We start from the raw sequence: 21,931 nt of genomic DNA on the forward strand, positions 1-21,931 counted from the left end.
TCTCGATTCTGCTAAATAATGTATCCAAGATTTCCTGCCAAATATGATTATACAATTACTTACTTGACCACTATCCGCCAAAAGAAATTTTTCTTCTGCTCCGTTATCCGGCTTATATACTTTGTATGTAATTGGAATCACCAAATGCTGAAGATCAGTAGGGTTTGGTTGCGCTAAACTAATATCATTCCTGTTTCGGCGAATTATTTTCTTCATGCTGCTTGTTGTTAACATTCGTTAATAAGAACACTAGGTACTTCCTGTGATTCTTCTGCACGACGTTTTAAGCTTGTTTTCACTTTTGCAACTTTGACACTTGCTGTGGAAGGAGAATGTGTGCTCGTTTATTGTTTTTATCACAGTGCCACTCTTGGTGTGGATCCGTCCATTACTTCGGCCCCTTTGTTCGCATCGCCAAAACTTAATACTGTCATAAGCACATTGTTGTTCCTCCTTCATAATTTCTACATCTTTTTAATCTAGGGAGCTCTAGATTTGTTTGTGCTCCCTTCCCTTACAAGGGAAAAGCTCCGTCATGTGTCCAAACCATTCCTTCTTTGAAAGTAGCCCATTGTTCAGCTGCTAACTTTTCCTGCCAACCTTGTCTTGAGTAGACACGCAGGAGGCTGGAAGAACACTGTATCAGGAGGTGGAGACGCCGACTCTTCGGGTTTCACCCTTCTTCAGGACTGAAGGTGGATGTGAGGGGAGTTGCAGCTAAAAGAGGTGGCAGAGACAGGGTGGTGAAGTGGGGATAGGTGAAGACAGGCAGAGGGTACAACATGGTTGGTCAATGGGAGGAATAAATCCAGTAAGTGGCTGGGAGGAGTGAAAGGGAGGGGGAGGAGCTGGGAAGGGAAGGGAGGCTGTAGGCTGCCCAGACGGAAGATAAGTGTTAATACCTTCCCCAGCAACCGGAAAAGATGCAAAACCTGCTGGTAACCCCCCCCCCCCCTTCATCCAGGGCCTCAAAAAACCCCTCCAAATGAGACAGAGGTTCACTTGCCCCTCTTCCAACCTAGTTTACTGCATCAGGTGCTCCCAATGTGGCCTTGTCTACATCGGGGTGACTGAATGTAAACTTAGGGAACAGTTCACTGAGCACCTCAGCCAGGCCTGCAGGGGCCGGCTGGACCTCCCAGTCAATGCCCATTTTTAATTCCATTTCCCCAGTCCCTTTCCAACATGACCATCCTTGGCCTCCTCCATTGCCCCAATGAACCAAATTGGAAGAACAACAGCTCACTTTCTGCGTGGCCACCCTACAGCCCAGAGGACTCTGCACTGGGCTCTGGGCACTGAGTTCTCCAATTTCAAATAACCTCCTTTCCCGTCCCTCGACTCCCTTCCCAGCCCCTCCCCCACCTTACCACCAATCAGATTCATTTCTCCCACTGACCAACCAGGTTGTACCCTCTACCATCTTCAGCACCCTCCCCTACCACGCCCTTTATGTGCAGCTCCCATAACACCCCCCCCGAAGTCTTGAAGAACGGTTACACTCAAAATGACAACCTTTCCACCTCCTGATGCTGCCTGACTTGCTGTGTTCTTCCAGCCTCCTGCCTGTCTACTTTGGATTCCAGCATCTGCAGTTTTTGTGTCTCTAATCTTGTCTGAGGCACTGGAATGATGGTGCAAGAGGAAGGACTTTATTTTCTTAGGACAGAGCACCTATAGAGGCCAGATGAAATGGTCTTGAACAGATTTAGGGCTAATTTACATATAAATGTATAAATTATAAACAAAAGTAGATCATTTAGTCTTTTGCGCTTTCTCTGCTAATCAGTTACACCATGATTATCTGCTATGTTCTGAATTCCACAGCCCCATCTACCCCGTTTCACCTTTCATTTCTTTTAACCCACCTGTACTCTTAGCCCTTGATCTTGGCTCTCCCTTCAGACCACAAGAGCGGAAGAAGGCCATTTGGCCCATTGAGTCCATTTATTCAATAAGATCATGGCTGATCTGATGATCCTCAACTCCACTTTCCTACCTTTCCCCATAATTCTTGATTCCTTTGCTGATTAATAATCTGTCTATCTCAGCCTTGAGTATACTTAGTGACCCAGCCCTAACAAGCCTTTGGTAAATAATTCAGCAAATTGATCACTCTGAGATTATGCCTTCTGATCTTACACTCTACCACAAGGAGGAACAACCTCTGTGCATCTACCCTGTCACGCTCCCAAGGCTTTGTATATTTCAATAAGGTCTCCCTCCCACTCTTCGAAACTCCAATGAGTATAGAACATAAATGTTACAGCGCAGTACAGACCCTTCGGCCCTCTGTTGGCCAATCTGTGAAATTAATCTGATGCCCGTCTGTTCCTTATTATCCACATATATGCCCAATGCCCATTTAAATGCCCTTAACATGGGTGAGTCCACTATTGTTGCAACCATGCCGTTCCACACCCTTACTACTCTCTGAGTAAAGAAACTATCCTGATACCTGTCCGAAATCTATCACCCCTCAATTTAAAGCTATGTCCCCTTGTTTAGATTAGATTAGACTTAGTGTGGAAACAGGCCCTTTGGCCCAACAAGTCCACACTAACCCGCCGAAGCGCAACCCACCCATACCTCTAGATTTACCCCTTACCTAACACTACGGGCAATTTAGCATGTCCAATTCACCTAACCCACACATCTTTGGACTGTGGGAGGAAACCAGAGCACCCGGAGGAAACCCACGCAGACACGGGGAGAACGTGCAAACTCCACACAGTCAGTCGCCTGAGTCGGAAATTGAACCCGGGTCTCAGGCACTGTGAGGCAGCAGTGCTAACCACTGTGCCACCGTGCCGCCCACCGTGTTAGCCTTTACCATCCGAAGAAACAGGCTCTCACTGTCCACCCTATCTAACCCTCTGATTATCTCATACATCTTGATTTAAGTCATCTCTCAATTTTCTCTCCAATGAAAACAGCCTCAGTTCCCTCAGCCTTTCCTCATAAGACCTTCCTTCCATACCAGGCAACATCCGAGTAAATCTCCTCTGAACTCTTTCCAAAGCTTCCATATCCTTCCTATAATGCGGTGACCAGAACTGTATGTAATATTCCAGGTGCAGCCTTACTAGTGTCTTGTACAGCTGAAGCATGATCTCATGGCTCTGAAACCCAATCCCCCTACCAATAAATGCCAAAACACCATATGTCGTCTTAATAACCCTATCTATCTTGGTGACAACTTTAAGGGATTTATGTGCCAGGATATCAAGATCTCTCTCTTCATCCAAACTGCGCAGAATTTTACCATTAGCCCAGTACTCTGCATTCCTGTTACTTCTTCTGAAGTTAACAAACTCACACTTTTCCGCATTAAACTCCATTTGCCATTTCTCCGCCCAGCTCTGCATCTTATCTATGTCACTCTGTAACCCACAACATCCTTTGGCACTATTCACAACTCTGCCTACCTGAGTGTCATCTGCAAATTTACTAACCCATCCTTCTACGCCCACATCCAGATCATTTAGAGTAGTAGAGAACTAAAGATGGAAACAGACCCATCGGTCCAACCCGTCCATGCCAACCCAATCGAGTCCTATCTGCCAGCACCCAGCCCATATCCCTCCAAACCCTTCCTATTCATATATCCATCCAAATGCCTCTTAAATGTTGCAATTGTACCAGCCTCCACCACTTCCTCTGGCAGCTCATTCCATACACGCACCACCCTCTGCTTGAAAAAGTTGCCCCTTAGGTCTCTTTTATATCTTTTCCTTCTCACCCTAAACCTATGCCCTCTAGTTCTGGACTCCCCGACCCCAGGAAAAAGACTTTGTCTATTAACCCTATCCATGCCCTATCATAATTTTGTAAACCACAATAAGGCCACTCCTCAGCCTCTGACGCTCCAGGGAAAACAGCCCCAGCCTGTTCAGTCTCTCCCTATAGATCAAATCCTCCAACTCTGGCAGCATCTTTTCTGAATCCTTTCAAATTTCACAACATCTTCCTGTTAGGAAGGAGACCAGAATTGCACACAGTATTCCAACCAATGTCCTGTACAGCCATAACATGACCTCCCAACTCATGTACTGAAAACTCTGTCCAATAAAGGAAAGCATACCAAACACCTTCACTGTCCTATCTACCTGTGACTCCACTTTCAAGGAGCTATGAACCTGCACTCCAAGGTCTCTTTGTTCAGCAACCCCTCCTAGGACCTTACCATTAAGTGTATAAGTCCTGCTAAGGTTTGCTTTCCCAAAACGCAGAACCTCGCCTTTATCTGAATTAAACTCCATCTACCACTTACCCCATTAGCCCATCTGATCAAGATCACTGTGACTTTCATGTTGGGAATTGTTGTTGCCTAGTTTCTGTCTAGCAGGTGGGAGACAGGGAACCTGCATATCAACAATGATATTGTATTGAGGATGCTAATGTGACTCCTTGCAACTCAAGTGAGAATTTTGTCTCTCTGTTCAATACTTGGCTGAAAAATGAGACTTCCAGCTGTTAATGTCCAGGAGCTCCTCACTGGCTAGCTTGCACAATTTCTCAACATTCTTGCTAATGCCCATATTGTTCAGGAGCTGGGGTGGGGGGGTTCCACTTTGGCTTCAGGTGGCAGATGGGACTTTAATCTGGATCTTTTACCCACAGGTAGGGATGATACCACAGTGCCACAACACCTGTTACAAGAGGGAGGCTGTGGCATAGTGATAATGTGATCAGACGAATAATCCAGAACCACAGACTAATGTTCAGGGAGATACCAGTTTAAATCTCACCCTGGTAGATGGTGAAATATGATTTTCATTGTAATCTGGAATAACAAGTCTATTACTTAGCCAAATGGTGACCTCATACCTATTGTAAAAAGCCATCTGGACTTTTTTGTTGTTAATTATATAATCAACATACATCAGTTTTGTTTAGTTAAAGTGAATTCAGATCATTTCTCCACTCATGTATTTTTCTCCTACTTTATCTTCTACCTCACTGCCACAAATCAATAATCTCAATCAGTGAATATCCTTTATTTACTTAAACCATGGGGGAGAGATGGATAGCTACTGGTGCCCCATCCTACATTTTTTAAATGTAAGAAAAGCTGGGTTGTTTTAATTTGCTGCTTGAACATACAATTTCCATTCGATTGAATTGTGTATTTGTTTAACTGTCTCTAACAATTTTTAGCTTGTTTCCTTTCCTAATGTGAGTGCTGTGTTAACCTTCCCCATTATGATGTTGGTCCCTGAGGTGTTTGTTTCCTACTGTTTAGAGAACTTAACAGAAAGACACCGCTCAAGTTTGTGCACACATCCTTTCATGGTGTTGGGCACGAGTATGTGAAATCCGCTTTCGAGGCATTTGGTTTTACTCCACCCATTCCAGTTCCAGAACAGAAGGATCCAGATCCGGAGTTTTCAACTGTCAAATGCCCCAATCCAGAGGAGGGAGAATGTGTGTTGGTAATAAATTTTTCATTATGTTTATGCAAGTCAAATGTTTCCGTTAACTTTTGTGTGCCTAAGTATAGTTGTTCACTTTCAGCAATATAATAAGTGGTATTGAATTGGCAGGTTGCATTACATTTCTCTTGCTCCTGATTGACCTCAATAGATATAACCATCAGAGAGGTATCAACTGAAGGGCAGGCTCATTGTCAGCCATTCATCGTTATTACATAAAGTCAAAACCTATTCCCCTCCCTCCCACATATCGGCATGGGAAATAACAACACTGTTGTTCAGTAAAAGACAGAAAAGCTGCAGTAATAGTGACACCAGTAAAAGCATAGAATGGCTTTGTTGCAAAAGGCCCATCTTTCTTCTGTGTGTGTGTCTCTATTACTCTTTCTCTCTGGCCCGTCCCGCCCTCTCTGTCTCTCTAACGTAATGGCACGGCCTTATTTATACTTTTTGTATCTGTTTCCTGTCTGTCAGCTGGCTAAATTGACATGCTGCCAGGCAAAAGATACTGTAACCAGGAATCGTCGTGAATAATATTGAGCAATTCCAGGGCCAGCAAGTCTTCTCCTGAAGCACAAGAAGCATTGTAAAACGCAGCCACCTTTTTATTGAGCAGACCAGCCCCAGTCTATTCTTGCTGCTGACATTTTTCAAACTCTTGGCGATTCACATGGCTAGTGTTAAATTTAAATTGGACTCCCAGTTGCACTCTGTGGTTGGATTTAAAATGAGACAAAACTGAAAATCCAATCAATAAAATGACAATGTTGATCTGAACGAAATTTAGTATTAATTAAAGCATATAAGTAGTTCTGGAGAAATGATTGGCACTGAAAATTGACAAATTTCTAGGACCTGATGACCTTCATTCAAGTGATATAAGAGGTCACTACTGAGAGTGGACACTTTGGTGATCATTTTTCAGAATTCTATGGATTCTGCTACAGTGCCTGCAGATTGGAAGTTTGCAAATCTCACCCTACTGCTTATTAAAGGATGGAGATTGAAATTGAGGAACTGAAGACCTCTTAGATTGGCATCAATAGTAGAGAAGTGACTGGAACCTACTATAAAAGATGAGTCATGAATATTTGGAGTACGATTATTTGATTAGCCAAAGTCAACATTGATTTGTCGAGGGGACATCAAAATTGACATCAGTTTTTTTGAGGATGTCACTAACAGGATTGATGTATGGATGTAAGTGGATGTGGTGTATTTAGATTTCAAAAGGCTTTGGTTAGCGCTCATAAAGAGGAATAGTACCAAAAAAATAAAGTTAATGGGACTGACCGTGAGGAAAGAGATCAATCTGAGACTGGTACAGTTGAGGACAGAAGCGAATCAAACAGTCAGGGCAGGCAGGGACAAGGTAGGACTAAAATTATACTGCATTTATTTCAATGCAAGAGACCTAACAGGGAAGGTAGATGAACTCAGGGCATGGTTAGGAACACGGGACTGGGATATCATAGCAATTACAGAAACATGGCTCAGGGATGGGCAAGACTGGCAGCTTAATGTTCTGGGATACAAATGCTACAGGAAGGATAGAAAGGGAGGCAAGAGAGGAGGGGTGTGGCATTTTTGATAAGGGATAGCATTACAGCTGTGGTGAGGAAGGATATTCCCAGAAATACATCCAGGGAAGTAATTTGAGTAGAACTGAGAAATAAGAAAGGGATGATCACCTTATTGGGATTGTATTATGGACCCCCCAGTAGTCAGAGGGAAATTGAGAAACAAACTTGTAAGGAGATCTCAGCTATCTGTAAGAATAATATGGTAGTTATGGTAGGGGATTTTAATTTTCCAAACATATACTGGGACTGCCATAGTGTTGGTGAGCCTGACCTCGGTGATGGGCAAGTTGTTGGAGGGAATCCTGAGGGACAGGATGTACATATATTTGGAAAGGCAAGCACTGATTCGGGATAGTCAACATGGCTTTGTGCGTGGGAAATCATGTCTCACAAACTTGACTGAGTTTTTTGAAGAAGTAACAAAGTGGATTGATGAGGGCAGAGCGGTAAATGTGATCTATATGAACTTCAGTAAGGAGTTCGACAAGGTTCCCCATGAGTGACTGATTAGCAAGGTTAGATCTCACTGAATACAGGGAGAACTAGCTATTTGGATACAGAACTGGCTCAAAAGGTAGAAGACAGAGGGTGGTGGTGGAGGGTTGTTTTTCAGACTGGAGGCCATTGACCAGTGGAGTGCCACAAGGATCAGTGCTGGGTCCTCTACTTTTTGTCATTTACATAAATGATTTGGATGCGAGCATAAGAGGTACAGTTAGTAAATTTGCAGATGACACCAAAATTGGAGGTGTAGTGAACAGCCAAGAAGGTTCCCTCAGATTACAACAGGATCTTGACCCAATGGGCTGAGAAGTGGCAGATGGAGTTTAATTCAGATAAATGCGAGGTTCTGCATTTTGGGAAAGCAAATCTTAGCAGGACTTATACACTTAATGGTAAGGTCCTAGGGAGTATTGCTGAACAAAGAGACCTTGGAGTGCAGGTTCATAGCTCCTTGAAAGTGGAGTCGCAGGTAGGTAGGATAGTGAAGAAGACGTTTGGTATGCTTTCATTTATTGGTCAGATTATTGAGTACAGGAGTTGGAAGATCATGTTGCGGCCGTACAGGACATTGGTTAGGCTATTGTTGGAATATTGCATGCAATTGTGGTCTCCTTCCTATTGGAAAGATGTTGTGAAACTTGCAAGGGTTCAGAAATGATTTACAAGGATGTTGCCAGGGTTGGAGGATCTGAGCTATAGGGAGAGGCTGAACAGGCTGGGGGTGTTTTCTCTGGAGTGTCGGAGACTGAGGGGTGACCTTATAGAGGTTTACAAAATCATGAGGGGCATGAATAGGGTAAATAGGCACTACACCTCCAATTTTGGTGTCATCTGCAAATTTACTAACTGTACCTGGGGTGGACAGTCCAGAACTAGGTGGCATAGATTTAAGGTGAGAGGGGAAAGATATAAAAGAGACCTAAGGGGCAACTTTTTCACACAGAGGGTGATACGGGTATGGGATGAGCTGCCAGAGGGAGTGGTGGCACAGTTGCAACATTTAAGAGGCATTTGTATGGGTATATGAATAGGAAGGGTTTGGAGGGATTTGGGCCGGTTGCTGTTAGGTGGGACTAGATTGGGTTGGGATATCTGGTTGGCGTGGACGGGTTGGACCGAAGGGTCTGTTTCCGTGCTGTACATCTCTGTGACTGAGAGTAGTACAGTGTAATTATTTCAAATCAACTTGTTTGGACATGTTGAAAGGCAGGTAGGACTTGAACTTGGACCTTCTAACCCAGAGTAGAGGTAAGGACACTATCTCTGTTCTACAGACTTTCTTTGGGAGCAGTGTGCGGGATGTATTGAGAATTAGTTAATAGGCAGAAAGCATAGAGTAGGAATTCTCAGGTTGGTAGGCTGTGTTCAGTGGATCCCACAAGAATCACACCCTGGCTGTTCACAATTTGCGAATAATTGTGACTTCAGAGGCCAGTTGTAATATTTACAATTTTGCTAATGGCACAAAGCGTGGTGGGCATGTGAGTTGTGAGTATGCAAAGAAGTGTCAGTAGGGAGAAAGCATGACCATTGGAATATAATGTCGATCAGTGTGTGGTTATCCACTTTGGTAGGAGGAATGGAGAACAATATTTCTTAAGCAGTGAGAGACAGTTGTTTAAATTCACTTGTGGGATGTGGGTGTTGTTGGCTGGACAAGTATTTATTGCCCAACCCTAGTTGTCCTTGAGAAGATGATGAAGCTACCTTCTTGAACTGTTGCAGTCCATGTGCTGTAGGTAGAACGCACAATGCTGATGAGGATTGAACTCCAGGATTTTAATCCAGCAACAGTGAAGGAATGATGATCTATTCCCAAATCAGGACTGAGTGGCTTGGAGGAAAATCTTGCAGGTGGTGGTGTTCCCATGTCTATGCTGTCCTTGTCCTTGTAGATGGAATGGTCATGGGTTTGGGAAGGTGTTGTCTTAACGATTTCCAAAGAGACCTATGGTTCTTGTTCATAAGTCACAGCTCTATTTAGTTGCAAATCATCTGGTCAAGAGCTGGTTCTAATGTCCAAAGAATCTAAAGCCCTCCTTCTGCACCAACCTTTCAGCCAATATTCATCTGCCTTTCTACTTTTTTTATTAATTTGTGCATGGCAGTGGGAGTAAAGTGGAAGTATATACTTTCAAGGTCCTGTTTACTAATTTTCTACCTGGCTTCCTAAATTCTTACTGGAGGGTCATGTCCTTTTTCCACAAAAGCCATTAGTTCCATTATGCACTATGATTGCTTGTTTCACCCATCCCTTGATGCTGCAGTCATTCAGTGATTTATCCTTGGCCTTGGCACCAGGACAACAACATGACATTCTGGATTCATGTCTTTGGTCATAGTAACTTAGATTTGTACCTCAAACCACCTTATCAACATTGCTGTTCGAGATTCCCTTGTACCTCACCCCACAGCTGTGCCAACCAGGGACCGTGTGCAGGAATCTGATTGCATTCCTTAGATGAACTATCACTCTCATTAATGTTCAGGGCTAAAAGCTGCATGGAGAATGGGTTGAACTCTGGGGACTCCTGCACTGCCTGCCTGGTAGTTACCCAATCCCTCACTTCCTGCATCCTCTGCTGTGGGGTGACTCAATCTATAAACATGTTATCCAGATAGTTCTAGGCCTCATGGGTCCCCATGCTGCTCAAATTCCAAAACTTACTGCTGCAATTGAGAAATAGTTACCCAAGATGCTGGGAAACTTGCTGGAATTTCCACCTTGTGGAGGCCATACACTCTCGATACCAATACACCTTTATAACTATTCATGAAATTTTACTTGTGTTGTTGAATCTGACTAATATATAATCCACATTACTAGTTCTGATAAACTTTCCATAAAGATGACATTTTTAAAAAGTGAAAAATGATACTCATTCCTAGTTGCAGTTAAAATCTTATTATCAATAGTTAATATTTTTAACCATTTTTAGTTCCAATGATATCTCAACTTTTCTCCCCACAGTTCACAGCTCTGACTCTCCTCAAGTAGCGGCTAGACCTAAAGTCCTCCATTTGCTCTCAGTTCTGACTGGTGCTGTCTTCTCTTGAGTCCTCCTTATGCTGTCTACAAAAACAATTGCCTGGCAGCAATCCAACAATGTGGGAAATCATCCAGTTCTGTCCTGTCCATAAAGTGCAGGACCGATCCAACCAAGCCAATGATTCATGTCAACCTGCTATTCAGCAGTAATGTGATGGAGAGTGTTGTCAATAGTGCTATCAAGCCGCACTTCCTCAGTAGTAACCTGTTCACTACGCTCAGTTTGGGTTCCCCCAAGGCCATTTGGCACCTGACCTCAATGCTGTCATGGTTCAAATGCCACCAAGAGCTAGCCAGCAAAGGTGGGATGAAGGTGACTGGATTTTAATTCCTCCAGGTAATGTAATGAAATTTGAACTCGTGGCTCTCTGGATTGTCAGTCTTATAACGTTACTACTGAAACACCTCCCCTTCTGGTTACTGGAGGTGAAATCTATCAGCCCAGAACATCACCGCAAGAATTTCTCAGGGTAGATATTTTCTAATCATCCTTCAGACCAGCCATGGAATGTCAGAGCATTATTATGCAGCTTTCAAGCAAGTGGGATGAACCTGGGCCTCCTGGCACAGAGAAAGGGACACTACCAGAGCAGGTGGTAGTGGACCTATATATTCCTTGGAGTAATGCCCTAGGCCCAATCATCTTTAGCTGCTTTATCAATGACATTTCCTCCTTCATAAGATAAGAAGTGAGAGTTTTTACTGAGTGAACAATCTTTAGCATTGGATACAATTTTCAGATGCTGAAGCAACCCTTGTCCATGTATGGTGAGATTTGGACAACATCTAAGTTTGGCCTGAAACGTTGAGCCAAGCAATAACCAACCAATCTCCAACAAGGGAGAATTTTAATCATCATCCCTTGACATTTAATGGCATTGCCATCATCTGCAAACTTTGACACATTACCTATGGTCCCCAACTCCAAATTTTCAATATAAATTGTGAATAATTGTGGTCTCAACACTGATCCCTGAGGCACACCACTAGTTACTGATTGCCAACCAGAATAGCACTCATTTATCCCCACTCTTTGCTTCTTGTTAGTCAATGAATCCTCTATCCATCCTAATACTTTACCCGTAACGCCATGCATCTTTATCTTATGCCGCAGTGTCTTGTACGACACCTTGTTGAAGGCCTTTTGGAAGTCAGGTACACCACATCTACTGGGTACCCATTGTCAACCGTGCTCGTAATGTCTTCATTGATATCCAATAGATTAGGTAAGCATGACCTGCCCTTCATAAATCCAAGCTGCATCTGTTCAACGGGACTGTTTCTATCTCGATGCCTTGCTATTTCTACCTTGATAATGAACTCGAGCATCTTCCCCACTATAGAAGTTAAGCTAACTGGTCTATAATTCCCCATTTTTGTCTACCTCCCTTTTTAGACAGTGGTGTCACATTTGCTGTTTTCCAATCTGCTGGAACTGCCCCAGAGTCCAGCAAATTTTGCAAAATTACCATAGGAGCATTTGCTATTTCTCCTGCCATCTCTTTTAGTACCCTGAGATGCATTCCATCAGGGCCAGGAGACTTGTCTGTCCTTAGCTCCATTAGCTTACCAACAATACCTCTTCTGTAATAATGATTGTTTCCAGGTCCTCAGCTACCTTCCTCTCTTTGTCAATTACTGGCATGTTATTAGTGTCCTCCACTGTGAAGACCAACACAAAATACCTATCAATGCCTTGGCCATTTCATCATATCCCTTGACTAAATGTCCTCTCTCATCTTCTAAAGGACCAACATTTACTTTAGCCACTCTTTTTTTGTTTTGTTTTTTTTTAGAAACTTTTGTTATCTATCTTTATAGTCTGTGCTAGTTTTTTTTTCTCGTGTTCTTCTTATTTATAGCTCTTTCTGGCTTCTAAAGCTTTCCCAATTTTCTAGTTTCCTGCTGATCTTTGCCACTTTGTATGCCTTCTCTTTCAATTTAATAGCCTCCCTTATTTCCATAGACACCCATGGCAGATTACCCCTTATCTTACAGTCCTTACTTTTCACTGGAATATTCTTTTGCTGAGCACTTTGAAAAATTGATTTGAAAGTCCTCCACTGCTCGTGAACTGTCCCACTATAAAATTTTTGTTCCCAGTCTAGTCAACTAAGTCCTCCCTCATCCTATTGTCACGTCCCTTCTTTAAGCACAGGACCCTGGTATTGGATTCTATCTTCACATTCTCCATTTGTATTCTAAATTCCACTGTTAGGATACAGGATAAACCCCTCTGCTAATTTAAACCCAACACAGAGAAACTCCCCTCGCCCAGTAATCTGTTAAACTTCGAGAGGCAAGAACTATTCCAGATTTCACCATTATTTAAAGTAAAAATTAACAATTTTATTCTTTAGGTCCAACAGAGAACATTAAAACCACTATTTACAACTCCTTTCTCTTAAACCAATCTGACCGCCCACTCTACAATACTGGTCCAATTTTTTTTTTAAAAATCTGATTAAGATTTACAAAAGAAAAATCACATTTCAAAACCAGTCAGCTTTGTCGGTTCTCCTTTGTAGATTTTCCTCAGATTTTTCTTTAGGTTTTCCTGGGTCGTCTCTTCTGCTGCTGCACAATATTTCTTACGAATAGTTATCTTTCAGAGAGCTATTTGACTAGCAGTCAGTACTTGTTCCTTTTCTTGGCAGTTCTCCTCCTAATTGTTCAATATGTCCAGTTTTATACCTAAAAACATCAGATAATTTCATTGGTTAGATTTCATTGAAACACTAAATTCAAATCCGATTGGATTTTGGTATCTGGGGCATAATTTAAACTGGCCGAATTTGAATTTGTGTTTGTTCCATAGCAACACAACTCCAGCTATTTGTTTCAACCAAATGTTAACATTTTGACCTTATTCAGGACCCTTGTGATTTCAGTCAGTCCTTGCTAGCTTCCTCTCTCTCTTAAAGGTACAATACGCCTCTACACCTTCATAATGCAACCATAATGTGACCGCTCCTTCCAAGAGGATCCCTAACTATGAGGTCATTAATTATTCCTGTCTCATTATATAGTTCCAGATCTAGGATAGCTTGCTGTCTTGTCGGTGCCATTACATACTGTTCAAGAAAAGTATCATGGATACACTCAACTAACTCCTCCTCAAGGCGACCCTGACCGAGATGGTTCAACTAATCAATGTGTAGATTAAAATCCTACATGATAATTGCCATACCATTTTTACAGGCATTAGTTACTTCTTTGTTTATTGCCCACCCCAGTGTGATGTTGGTAGCCAATGGACTATGCCAATCAGTGACTTTTTCTTAGAATTTCTAATTTCCACCCAAATGGATTCAATCTAATTTTCCATAGAACCTATGTCATCCCTTATTACCGCCCTAATGTCGTCCTTGAATATCAGAGCTACACCAGCTCCCTTCCCTTCCCTGCCTGTCTGTCCTTCTGAATAGTCTGGTACCCCTGGATATTTAACTCCCAGTTGTGACCATCCTGTAATCATGTCTCCGTAATGACTACTAAATCATATTTATTCGCAATGATTTGTACTGTTAACTCCGCCTTCCAACTGCTTCCCACAGATGAGGCAATGCTCCCGGAGCTCAGTGAGTTTTATACTTGCGTCGTGCTGTTGCTTTGCCTTGCAACTGCTCGTGGCAGACTAGGCCACACTCCCTGAGCTCAGTTTTGGCGATGCCCAGTCTCCCACACTCTGCCAGTGTGTCTCCCCCAAAAACGTCGATTTTCCTGCTCCTCTGATCTTCCAGCACCACTTTAACCTTGACTCTGAAGTTCATCTTCAAGCCATGCACTATCCTGACTTAGAACAGTTTTGCCATTTCTATGCTGATGCTGGGTCAGTATTCTGGAATTCCCTCATGAATAACATTGTGGATGTTCCATCACCATATTGACTGCAGAAATTCAAGAATGCAGATCAACACGACCACTTCCTGAAGGACAAAGAGGAATGAGCGATAAATGTTGACCTAGTCAGCAATGCTCAATTTTTTAAAATTACTTTTTGAATATATTATTGTAATATGATTTGAGCTCTCATCCTTTTGGTTGTAAATTTGGGTTCAATACATCAGCATGATAATATAATGATTGTATACTTTGGCTATAAATACCATGCTAATCGTTTTGAAGCATATCTCATCTGCCTGCCTGATGTGACTGGCACTGTTTCCCCATATCATCTTATAGTCCCAGGATATCCCGGAAAAGTCCTTCCTAAACTCTTTTTGCCATCTGTCAAATGATCCTTCAGCTCCTGCTCCTGCCTTACTCTTGCCCCTGCATTCAAGATTAATGATTGAGAAACATCATGGCATCGGTATAAACTCATCCTGCTCCAGATCAGTGCATCACACGACGGCCACGGCTAATACCTTCAGTTGAGAATAGTGGAAAGTTGTTATTTTATTCTTTATTAGACCGTGTTTTTAAAATTTAAAATGGGGCTGCCTCAAGTGACTGCAGAGTGGGACAACACATCTGATTCCATTCTCATTTTAAAATTTCTGGGGCAAAATTGACAGAGCTTTTTTCAACAACTGTCTTCCACCCACCCTTGTGCCAGGGTTCTGACAGATGAAGCTACCCTCCAGTACCAGCTGTAGGAGCACCAAACCTATGCAATTTGAGATGAGGATATTGGAAAAAAAATAGTCCTTTTTTTAAATAATATGACCTTAACCAAAGCTGACATTGTATTGGAACAAGGGCATCATTAAAAGCAGTTTGGTGGGAACTGTTGAAGATGGCAGGAGAAGTAGATAAGGCTGCTTCTTTGTAATAAAAGAAAGGAAAGGGTTTCATAGATTCCTAATAGAGCATGAAGAAAGGAAGTGATCTTAACCTAACCAATGATTTATGGAAGTTTTCTTCTGGAATATTGTGTCCAGTTCTTAGTACCACAATTTGAAAAGGATGTTGAGATCAGAGTCATAGAGCAGTCCAGCATGCAAACGGACCATTTGTTCCAACTCATCCATGCTGACCAGATATCCTAAATTAATCTAGTCCCATCTGCCAGCATTTGGCCCATATCCGTCCAAGCCATTCCTATTCATATACCCATCCGGATGCCTTTTAAATATTGTTATTGTACCAGCACCTACTGCTTCCTCTGGCAGCTCATCCGTCACCTGCATGAAACAGTTGTTCCTTAGCTCCCTTTTAAATCTTTCCCCTCTCACTTTAAACCGATGCCTTCTAGTTTTGGACTACCCTACTCTGGGGAAAAAACCTTGGCTATTCACCATCTTTGCCCTTCATGATTTTATAAACCCTGATAAGGTCACCCCATAGCCTCCGAAGATCCGGAGAAAATAGCCCCAGCGTATTCAGCCTCTTCCTAGAGCTCAAACCCTCCAACCCTGACAGCATCGTTGTAAATCTTTTCTGAACCCTTTCAAGTTTTACAACATCCTTCCGATACCAGAGGGATCAGAATGGAACATTGAATTCCAAAAGCCTAACCAAGTCCTGTATAGTCGCAACATGACCTCCCAACTCCTATGCTCAATGCACTGACAAGCATACCAAACGCCGCCTTCACTATCCTATCTATCTGTGACTCCACTTCCAAGGAATTATGAACCTTCACTCTTTGTTCAACAACACTCCCCGGGAATGTTATACCATTTACGTGTATAAGTCCTGCCCTGATCTGTCTTACCAAAATGAAACACTTCACATTTATCTAAACTAAACTTCACCTGCCACTCCTCAGTCCATCTGATCAAGGTCTCTTTGTACTTTGTACTTGGCTGTCCACTACACCACTAGCTTTGGTGTCAAATGCAAACTTACTATGTTCACATGCAAATCGTTTTATATAAATGACGAAAAGCAGTGGACCCAACACCGAAGCTTATGACACACTGTTGGGTCACAGACCTCTGGTTTGAAAAGCAACCCTCCACCACCACCCTGTGTCTACTATCTGGCTAAGTCTCCCTGTATTCCATATGATCTAACTTTGCTGAGCAGTCTACCATGAGGAACCATGTTGAACGCCTTACTGAAGTCCATATAGATCATGTCCACCACTCTGCCTTCATCTGTCCTCTTTGTTACTTTTTCAAAAAAAACTCAATTAAGTTAGTGAGACACGGTATCCCACTCTCAAAGCCATTTGATTATCCCAAATCAGTTCTTGCCTTCCCAAAGGTAGAGAGCAGATGAATGCAAAAGAACTGGTGGTCTGAAGTTGTGCAGGATAGGCATGTCCCTTTGCAAACAAGGAATAGGAAAGGCAAGATTTGTGAACCATGGATGAGAGGAGAAATCGTGCGATTGGCCAGGAGGAAAAGGGAAGCAGACACAAGGTTCAGGCAGCTAAGAACAGAGTGGGCCATGGACCAATCTTACACGAGGAATCTAGCAGGCTTAAAGGAGTCATGAAATAACTTTAGTGAGCAGAATTAAAGAGAATCCCAAGGCCTTTTATTCTTATATAAGAAGTAAGAGGGTAACCCGAGAGAGGATTGGTCCACTAAAAGATCAGGAAGAAAGGTTGTGTTGAACCTGAGAAAATGGGTGAGATTCTCAATGATTACTTTGTATCAGTGTTCACTGGGGAATGGGAGATTATGAATGTTGAGATTAGAGATAGAAATTTGTTTACTCTGGATCACGTTGACATAAGTCGGGAAGATGTGTTGGTTAGGCTAGAGGTTATTAAGGTGGACAAAACCCCGGAACCGGATGGGATTTATCCCAGGTGACTGAGGGAGGCAAGAGAGTAAATAGCTGGAGCCCTGACAAATATCTTTATGGTATCCTTAAATGCAGGTGAGGTGCCGGACGACTGGAGGGTTGCTTATGTTATCCCCCTGTACAAGAAGGGTAGTAGGGAAATTCCAGGTAATCCAGTTAACTACAGACCAGTGAGCCTGACGTCTGTGCTAGGGAAGTTGCTGGAGAAGGTACCGAGAGATAAAATCTATTTATATTTGGAAGAGAATGCGCTTATCAGTGATGGGCAACATGGTTTTGTGGGGGGGAGATCGTGCCTTACCAAATTGAGTTTTTTGAGGAAGTGACCAAGTTGATAGACGAAGGAAGGGCTGTAGATGTCATATACATGGACTTTAGTAAAGCGTTTGATAAGGTTCCCCATGGTAAACTAATGGAGAAAGTAAAGTCACATGGTGTGCAGGATGTTCTAGCTAGGTGGATAAAGAACTGGTTTGAGCAACAGGAGACAGAGAGTAGTAGTTGAAGAGTGCCCAGTGGTGTTCTACAGGAATCAGTGCTGGGACCACTGTTGTTTGTAATATACATAAATGATCTGGAAGAGGGCACTGTTGGTACGATCAGTAAGTTTGCAGATGACACGAAGATCGGTGGAGTAGCAGAAAGCATAGGGGACTGTCAGAGACTACAGGAGGATATAGATAGACTGGAGAGTTGGGCAGAGAAGTGGCAGATGGAGTTCAATCCAGGTAAATGTGAGGTGATGCATTTTGGGAAGTCTAATTCTAGAGCGAACTATACTGTAAACGGAAGAGCCTTGAGAAAAGTTAATGAGCAGAGAGATCTGGGAGTTCAGGTCCATTGTTCCCTGAAGGTGGCTGCACAGGTGGATCGAGTGGTCAGGAAGGCATGTAGTATGCTGCCTTCATCGGACGGGGGATCGAGTATATGAGCTGGCAGGTCATGTTAAAATTGTACACAACGCTGGTTCAGCCGCATTTAGAATACTGTGTACAGTTCTGGTCGCCACATTACCAAAAGGATGTGGAAGCTTTGAAGAGGGTGCGGAGAAGGTTTACGAAGATGTTGCCTGGTATGGAAGGTGCTAACTCTGAAGAGAGGTTGTGTAGGTTAGATTTATTTTCATTAGATAAAAGGAAATTGAGGGGGTACCTGATTGAGGTCTACAAAATCGTGAAGGGTGTAGTCTGCTTCCAATTAAACCTGTTGGACTATAACCTGATGTGTGATTTTTAACTATGAAGGGTGTAGATAGACTAGAAAGAGATGAGCTTTTTCCCAGGGTGAGAGATTCGATAACGAGAGGACACTCGTTCAAGGTGAGAGGTGAAAAGTTTAAGGAGGAATATATGCAGCAAGTACTTTGTACCGAGGGTGGTCGGTGCCTGGTCCCTGGGGTGGTAGAGGCAGGCACAGTAGATTCATTTAAGGTGCATCTGGACAGATACATAAGTAGGTGGGGAGCAGAGGGATACAGATGCCTAGGAATTGGACAATAGGTTTAGACAGTGGATTTGGATCGGCTCAGGCTTGGGGCTGTAAATTTTCTTTGTTCAAATACATGTACGTCCTGTCCCTCAGGATCCCCTCCAACAACCTGCCCACCACTGATGTCAGGCTTACCAGTCTATAGTTCCCTGGCTTTTCCTAACCATTTTTCTGAAATAGTGGCACCATGTTGGCCCACCTACAGCCTCCTGGCACCTCACCTGTGGCTATCAGTGATAGAAATATGTCAGCAAGGAACTCAGCAATCACGTCCCTTGCTTCCTACAAAGTTCTAGAACACCATAAATTCTCCAGTGGTACCCTGCACCACATCTGTCCTTCATAATTACACAATCAGTATGCACAACCTTCCAATTCTATGCAATATGTATTGGACAAAACATTTGCATTCTTGGGGCAAAACACATCTAATCATCAAATAAAAGCCTCATCGAATACAGTATCATTAAGACTGACAAAAAATGCATTTTTCCATATTAAAAATAAAAATTCACAATCCTAAAACCTGTTGTCTTGTGTCAACAAATCAGATGCCCTAACCAAATCACAAATCTTTATGTGTTTTAAGACCTCCACCAGTACCACCTCTGTAATATGGACATTTTTCAAGATGTCACTATTTCTTTCCCCAAGTTCTTTAGCTTCCATATCTTTCTCCACAGTAAACAATGATACAAAATGCTCATATAGTGTCTTACCATCTCCTGTGGTTCCACACACAGGCAGCCACGCTCATCTTAAGAGGCCCCATTCTCTCCTGAATTACTTTTTTGGCCTTTAATGTATTTGTAGAATCCCTTTGGATTCTCCTTAACACCATTTTCCAAAGCTATCTCATGTCCCATGTTTGCCCTCCTGATTTCCCTCTTGAGTATACTTCTGCTGACTTTATAATCTTATAGGCATTCACTTGTCTCTGCTGTCTATACCTGGTACATGCTTCCTTCTTTTTCTTTACCAAAATGTCAATTTCTCTAGTCATCCAGCATTTCCTACACCTCCCAGCCTTGCCCTTCACTGTAACAGGAACATACTGACCTTGGACCTTCATTATCGCTTTTATTTAAAGCTTCTATTTTCCAGCTGTCCCTTTTTCCTGCGAGTATCTGCTTCAATCAACTTTTGAAAGTTCTTGCCTGATACTGTTAAAATTGCCTTCCTCCAGTTTGGTACTTTAACCTTGAGATCTGGTTTATCCTTTTCCATCACTATTTTGAAACTAATAGAATTATGGTCACTGGCTCCAGAGTGCTCCACTACTGACAACTCAGTCACCTGCCCTGCCTTATTTCCCAAGAGTACGTCTCTTTCTCTAGTAGGTACATCCACAAACAGAATCAGCAAATTTTCTTTGTAGACACTGAACAAATTCCCCTCCATCTAAACCCTTAACATTATAGCAATCCCACTCTATACAGAGGAACAAGGTGAGCAGGCAGTACTTGGTTCAGATAATTGATCGTTCAGTTAATTGATTTCCTCTGGGGCTTGGAGTTTTCTGTGAAGACTGCTATCCGTTCAGGAGATGAGGCAGCAGTACATAATGCGTGAGCCCCACCCCCTCCCGCAACCAAATCTGCCCCCACCCTCAGTCCGGGGGGGGGGGGGACAGCCAGTCTGTACACCAACAGTCAGACTGCTGCTGCTTTTATGGAGTAAGTCTCCAAAGAGAGAGAGAGAGAGAGCGCACAGCACACACACACAACTTTTACCCACAACATGGGTGGCACAGTGGTTAGCACTGCTGCCTCACAGCGCCAGAGGCCCAGGTTCAATTCCCGACTCAGGCGACTGACTGTGTGGAGTTTGCACGTTCTCCCTGTGTCTGCGTGGGTTTCCTCCGGGTGCTCCGGTTTTCCTCCCACAGTCCAAAGATGTGCGGGTCAGGTGAATTGGCCATGCTAAATTGCCCGTAGTGTTAGGTAAGGGGTAAATGTAGGGGTATGGGTGGGTTGCGCTTCGGCGGGTCGGTGTGGACTTGTTGGGCCGAAGGGCCTGTTTCTACACTGTAAGTCTAATCTAATCTAATTTTGACAGGTTTCACCTTTGCCCTGTACAGGACATTGTTGGAGAGATTATCAGGAGAAGGCGGGTATAGAGCACACCCCTGTATAGAACTCCAGGGAAAGTGTGGGGAGAGAGACAGGTCAGGCAGTCAGTTAGTTGAAGACAGTGCCTGGGCTCCCATCGATGTCTAGGACTGTTCCCGGCAGCATTTCAGTAAGCTGAATTCATTTTTAATCATTGTAAACAAAATTCGCGATCAGGATTGAAACAGCTCTTTGATGTGATGTTTCTATCAGGACCTCAGGATCTCCTTCGGATAATTGATATTCGGATAATCGAAGTTCCTCTGTATTTGGGAAGTTAAACTCCTTTACCATTACCACCCTATTACTCTTAGAAATAACTGAGATCTTCTTACGAATTTGCTTCTTGGTTTCCTGCTGACTATTGGGTGGTTAGGAGTGTCTATCGTGCCAACAATGTGATCATTGCATTGTTATTTCTCAGTTCCACCCAAATAACTTTCCTGAGTGTACTCCCAGGAATATCCTCCCTCAGCACAGCCATAATGTTGTCCCTAATCAAAAACATCACTCCCCTCCTCTCTTGCTGCCCATTTCTATCCTTCATATAGCATCCATACCCTGGCCAGACCTATCCATCCCTGAGCCACGTCTCCATAATCCCTATGATATCCCAGTCCCATGTTCCCAACCATTCACAGAGACCTGTTAGGGCACTTGAAATAAATGCAGTTTAATTTTTCAGTCCTACCTTACTCTCTTTTGTTCCTGCCTGCCCTGACAGTTTCACTTGCTCCTTTTCCAACTGCACCAGTCTCAGACTGATCTCTTTTCTCACTATCTCCTCGGTTCCTCCCACACCTCCTGAGACATAATCATAAGTAACATTAAAATTCTCCCTAATTTCCCATATCTGACAGGAAGTGCACATTAGGAAGGAGAAGGTGAGGACTGCAGATGCTGGAGGTCCTGATGAAGAGCATATGCTTGAAACATCGACTCTCCTGCTTCTCAGATGCTGCCTGACCCAGCTATGCTTTGCCACAGGAAGTGCATATCACTCTCGTGGTATCTCTCCCCCACACTCTCTCGCTCCCACACTCACTCTCTCTCCCC

General features: G+C 43.1%; 1 protein-coding gene across 1 annotated transcript in view; it reads left to right on the forward strand.

Moving 5' to 3' along the window:
- Window positions 1-21,931, forward strand: part of pgm2l1 (phosphoglucomutase 2-like 1) — a 118,473-nt gene that overhangs the window by 61,394 nt on the left and 35,148 nt on the right. The window contains exon 7 of the mRNA XM_060826931.1: window positions 5,246-5,435. Coding sequence (XP_060682914.1) covers window positions 5,246-5,435 — 190 coding nt within the window. The remainder of the gene's footprint in view (window positions 1-5,245; window positions 5,436-21,931) is intronic.

The sequence above is a fragment of the Hemiscyllium ocellatum genome, chromosome 6, assembly GCF_020745735.1.
Source record: "Hemiscyllium ocellatum isolate sHemOce1 chromosome 6, sHemOce1.pat.X.cur, whole genome shotgun sequence".
NCBI classification, from domain to species: Eukaryota; Metazoa; Chordata; class Chondrichthyes; order Orectolobiformes; family Hemiscylliidae; genus Hemiscyllium; species Hemiscyllium ocellatum.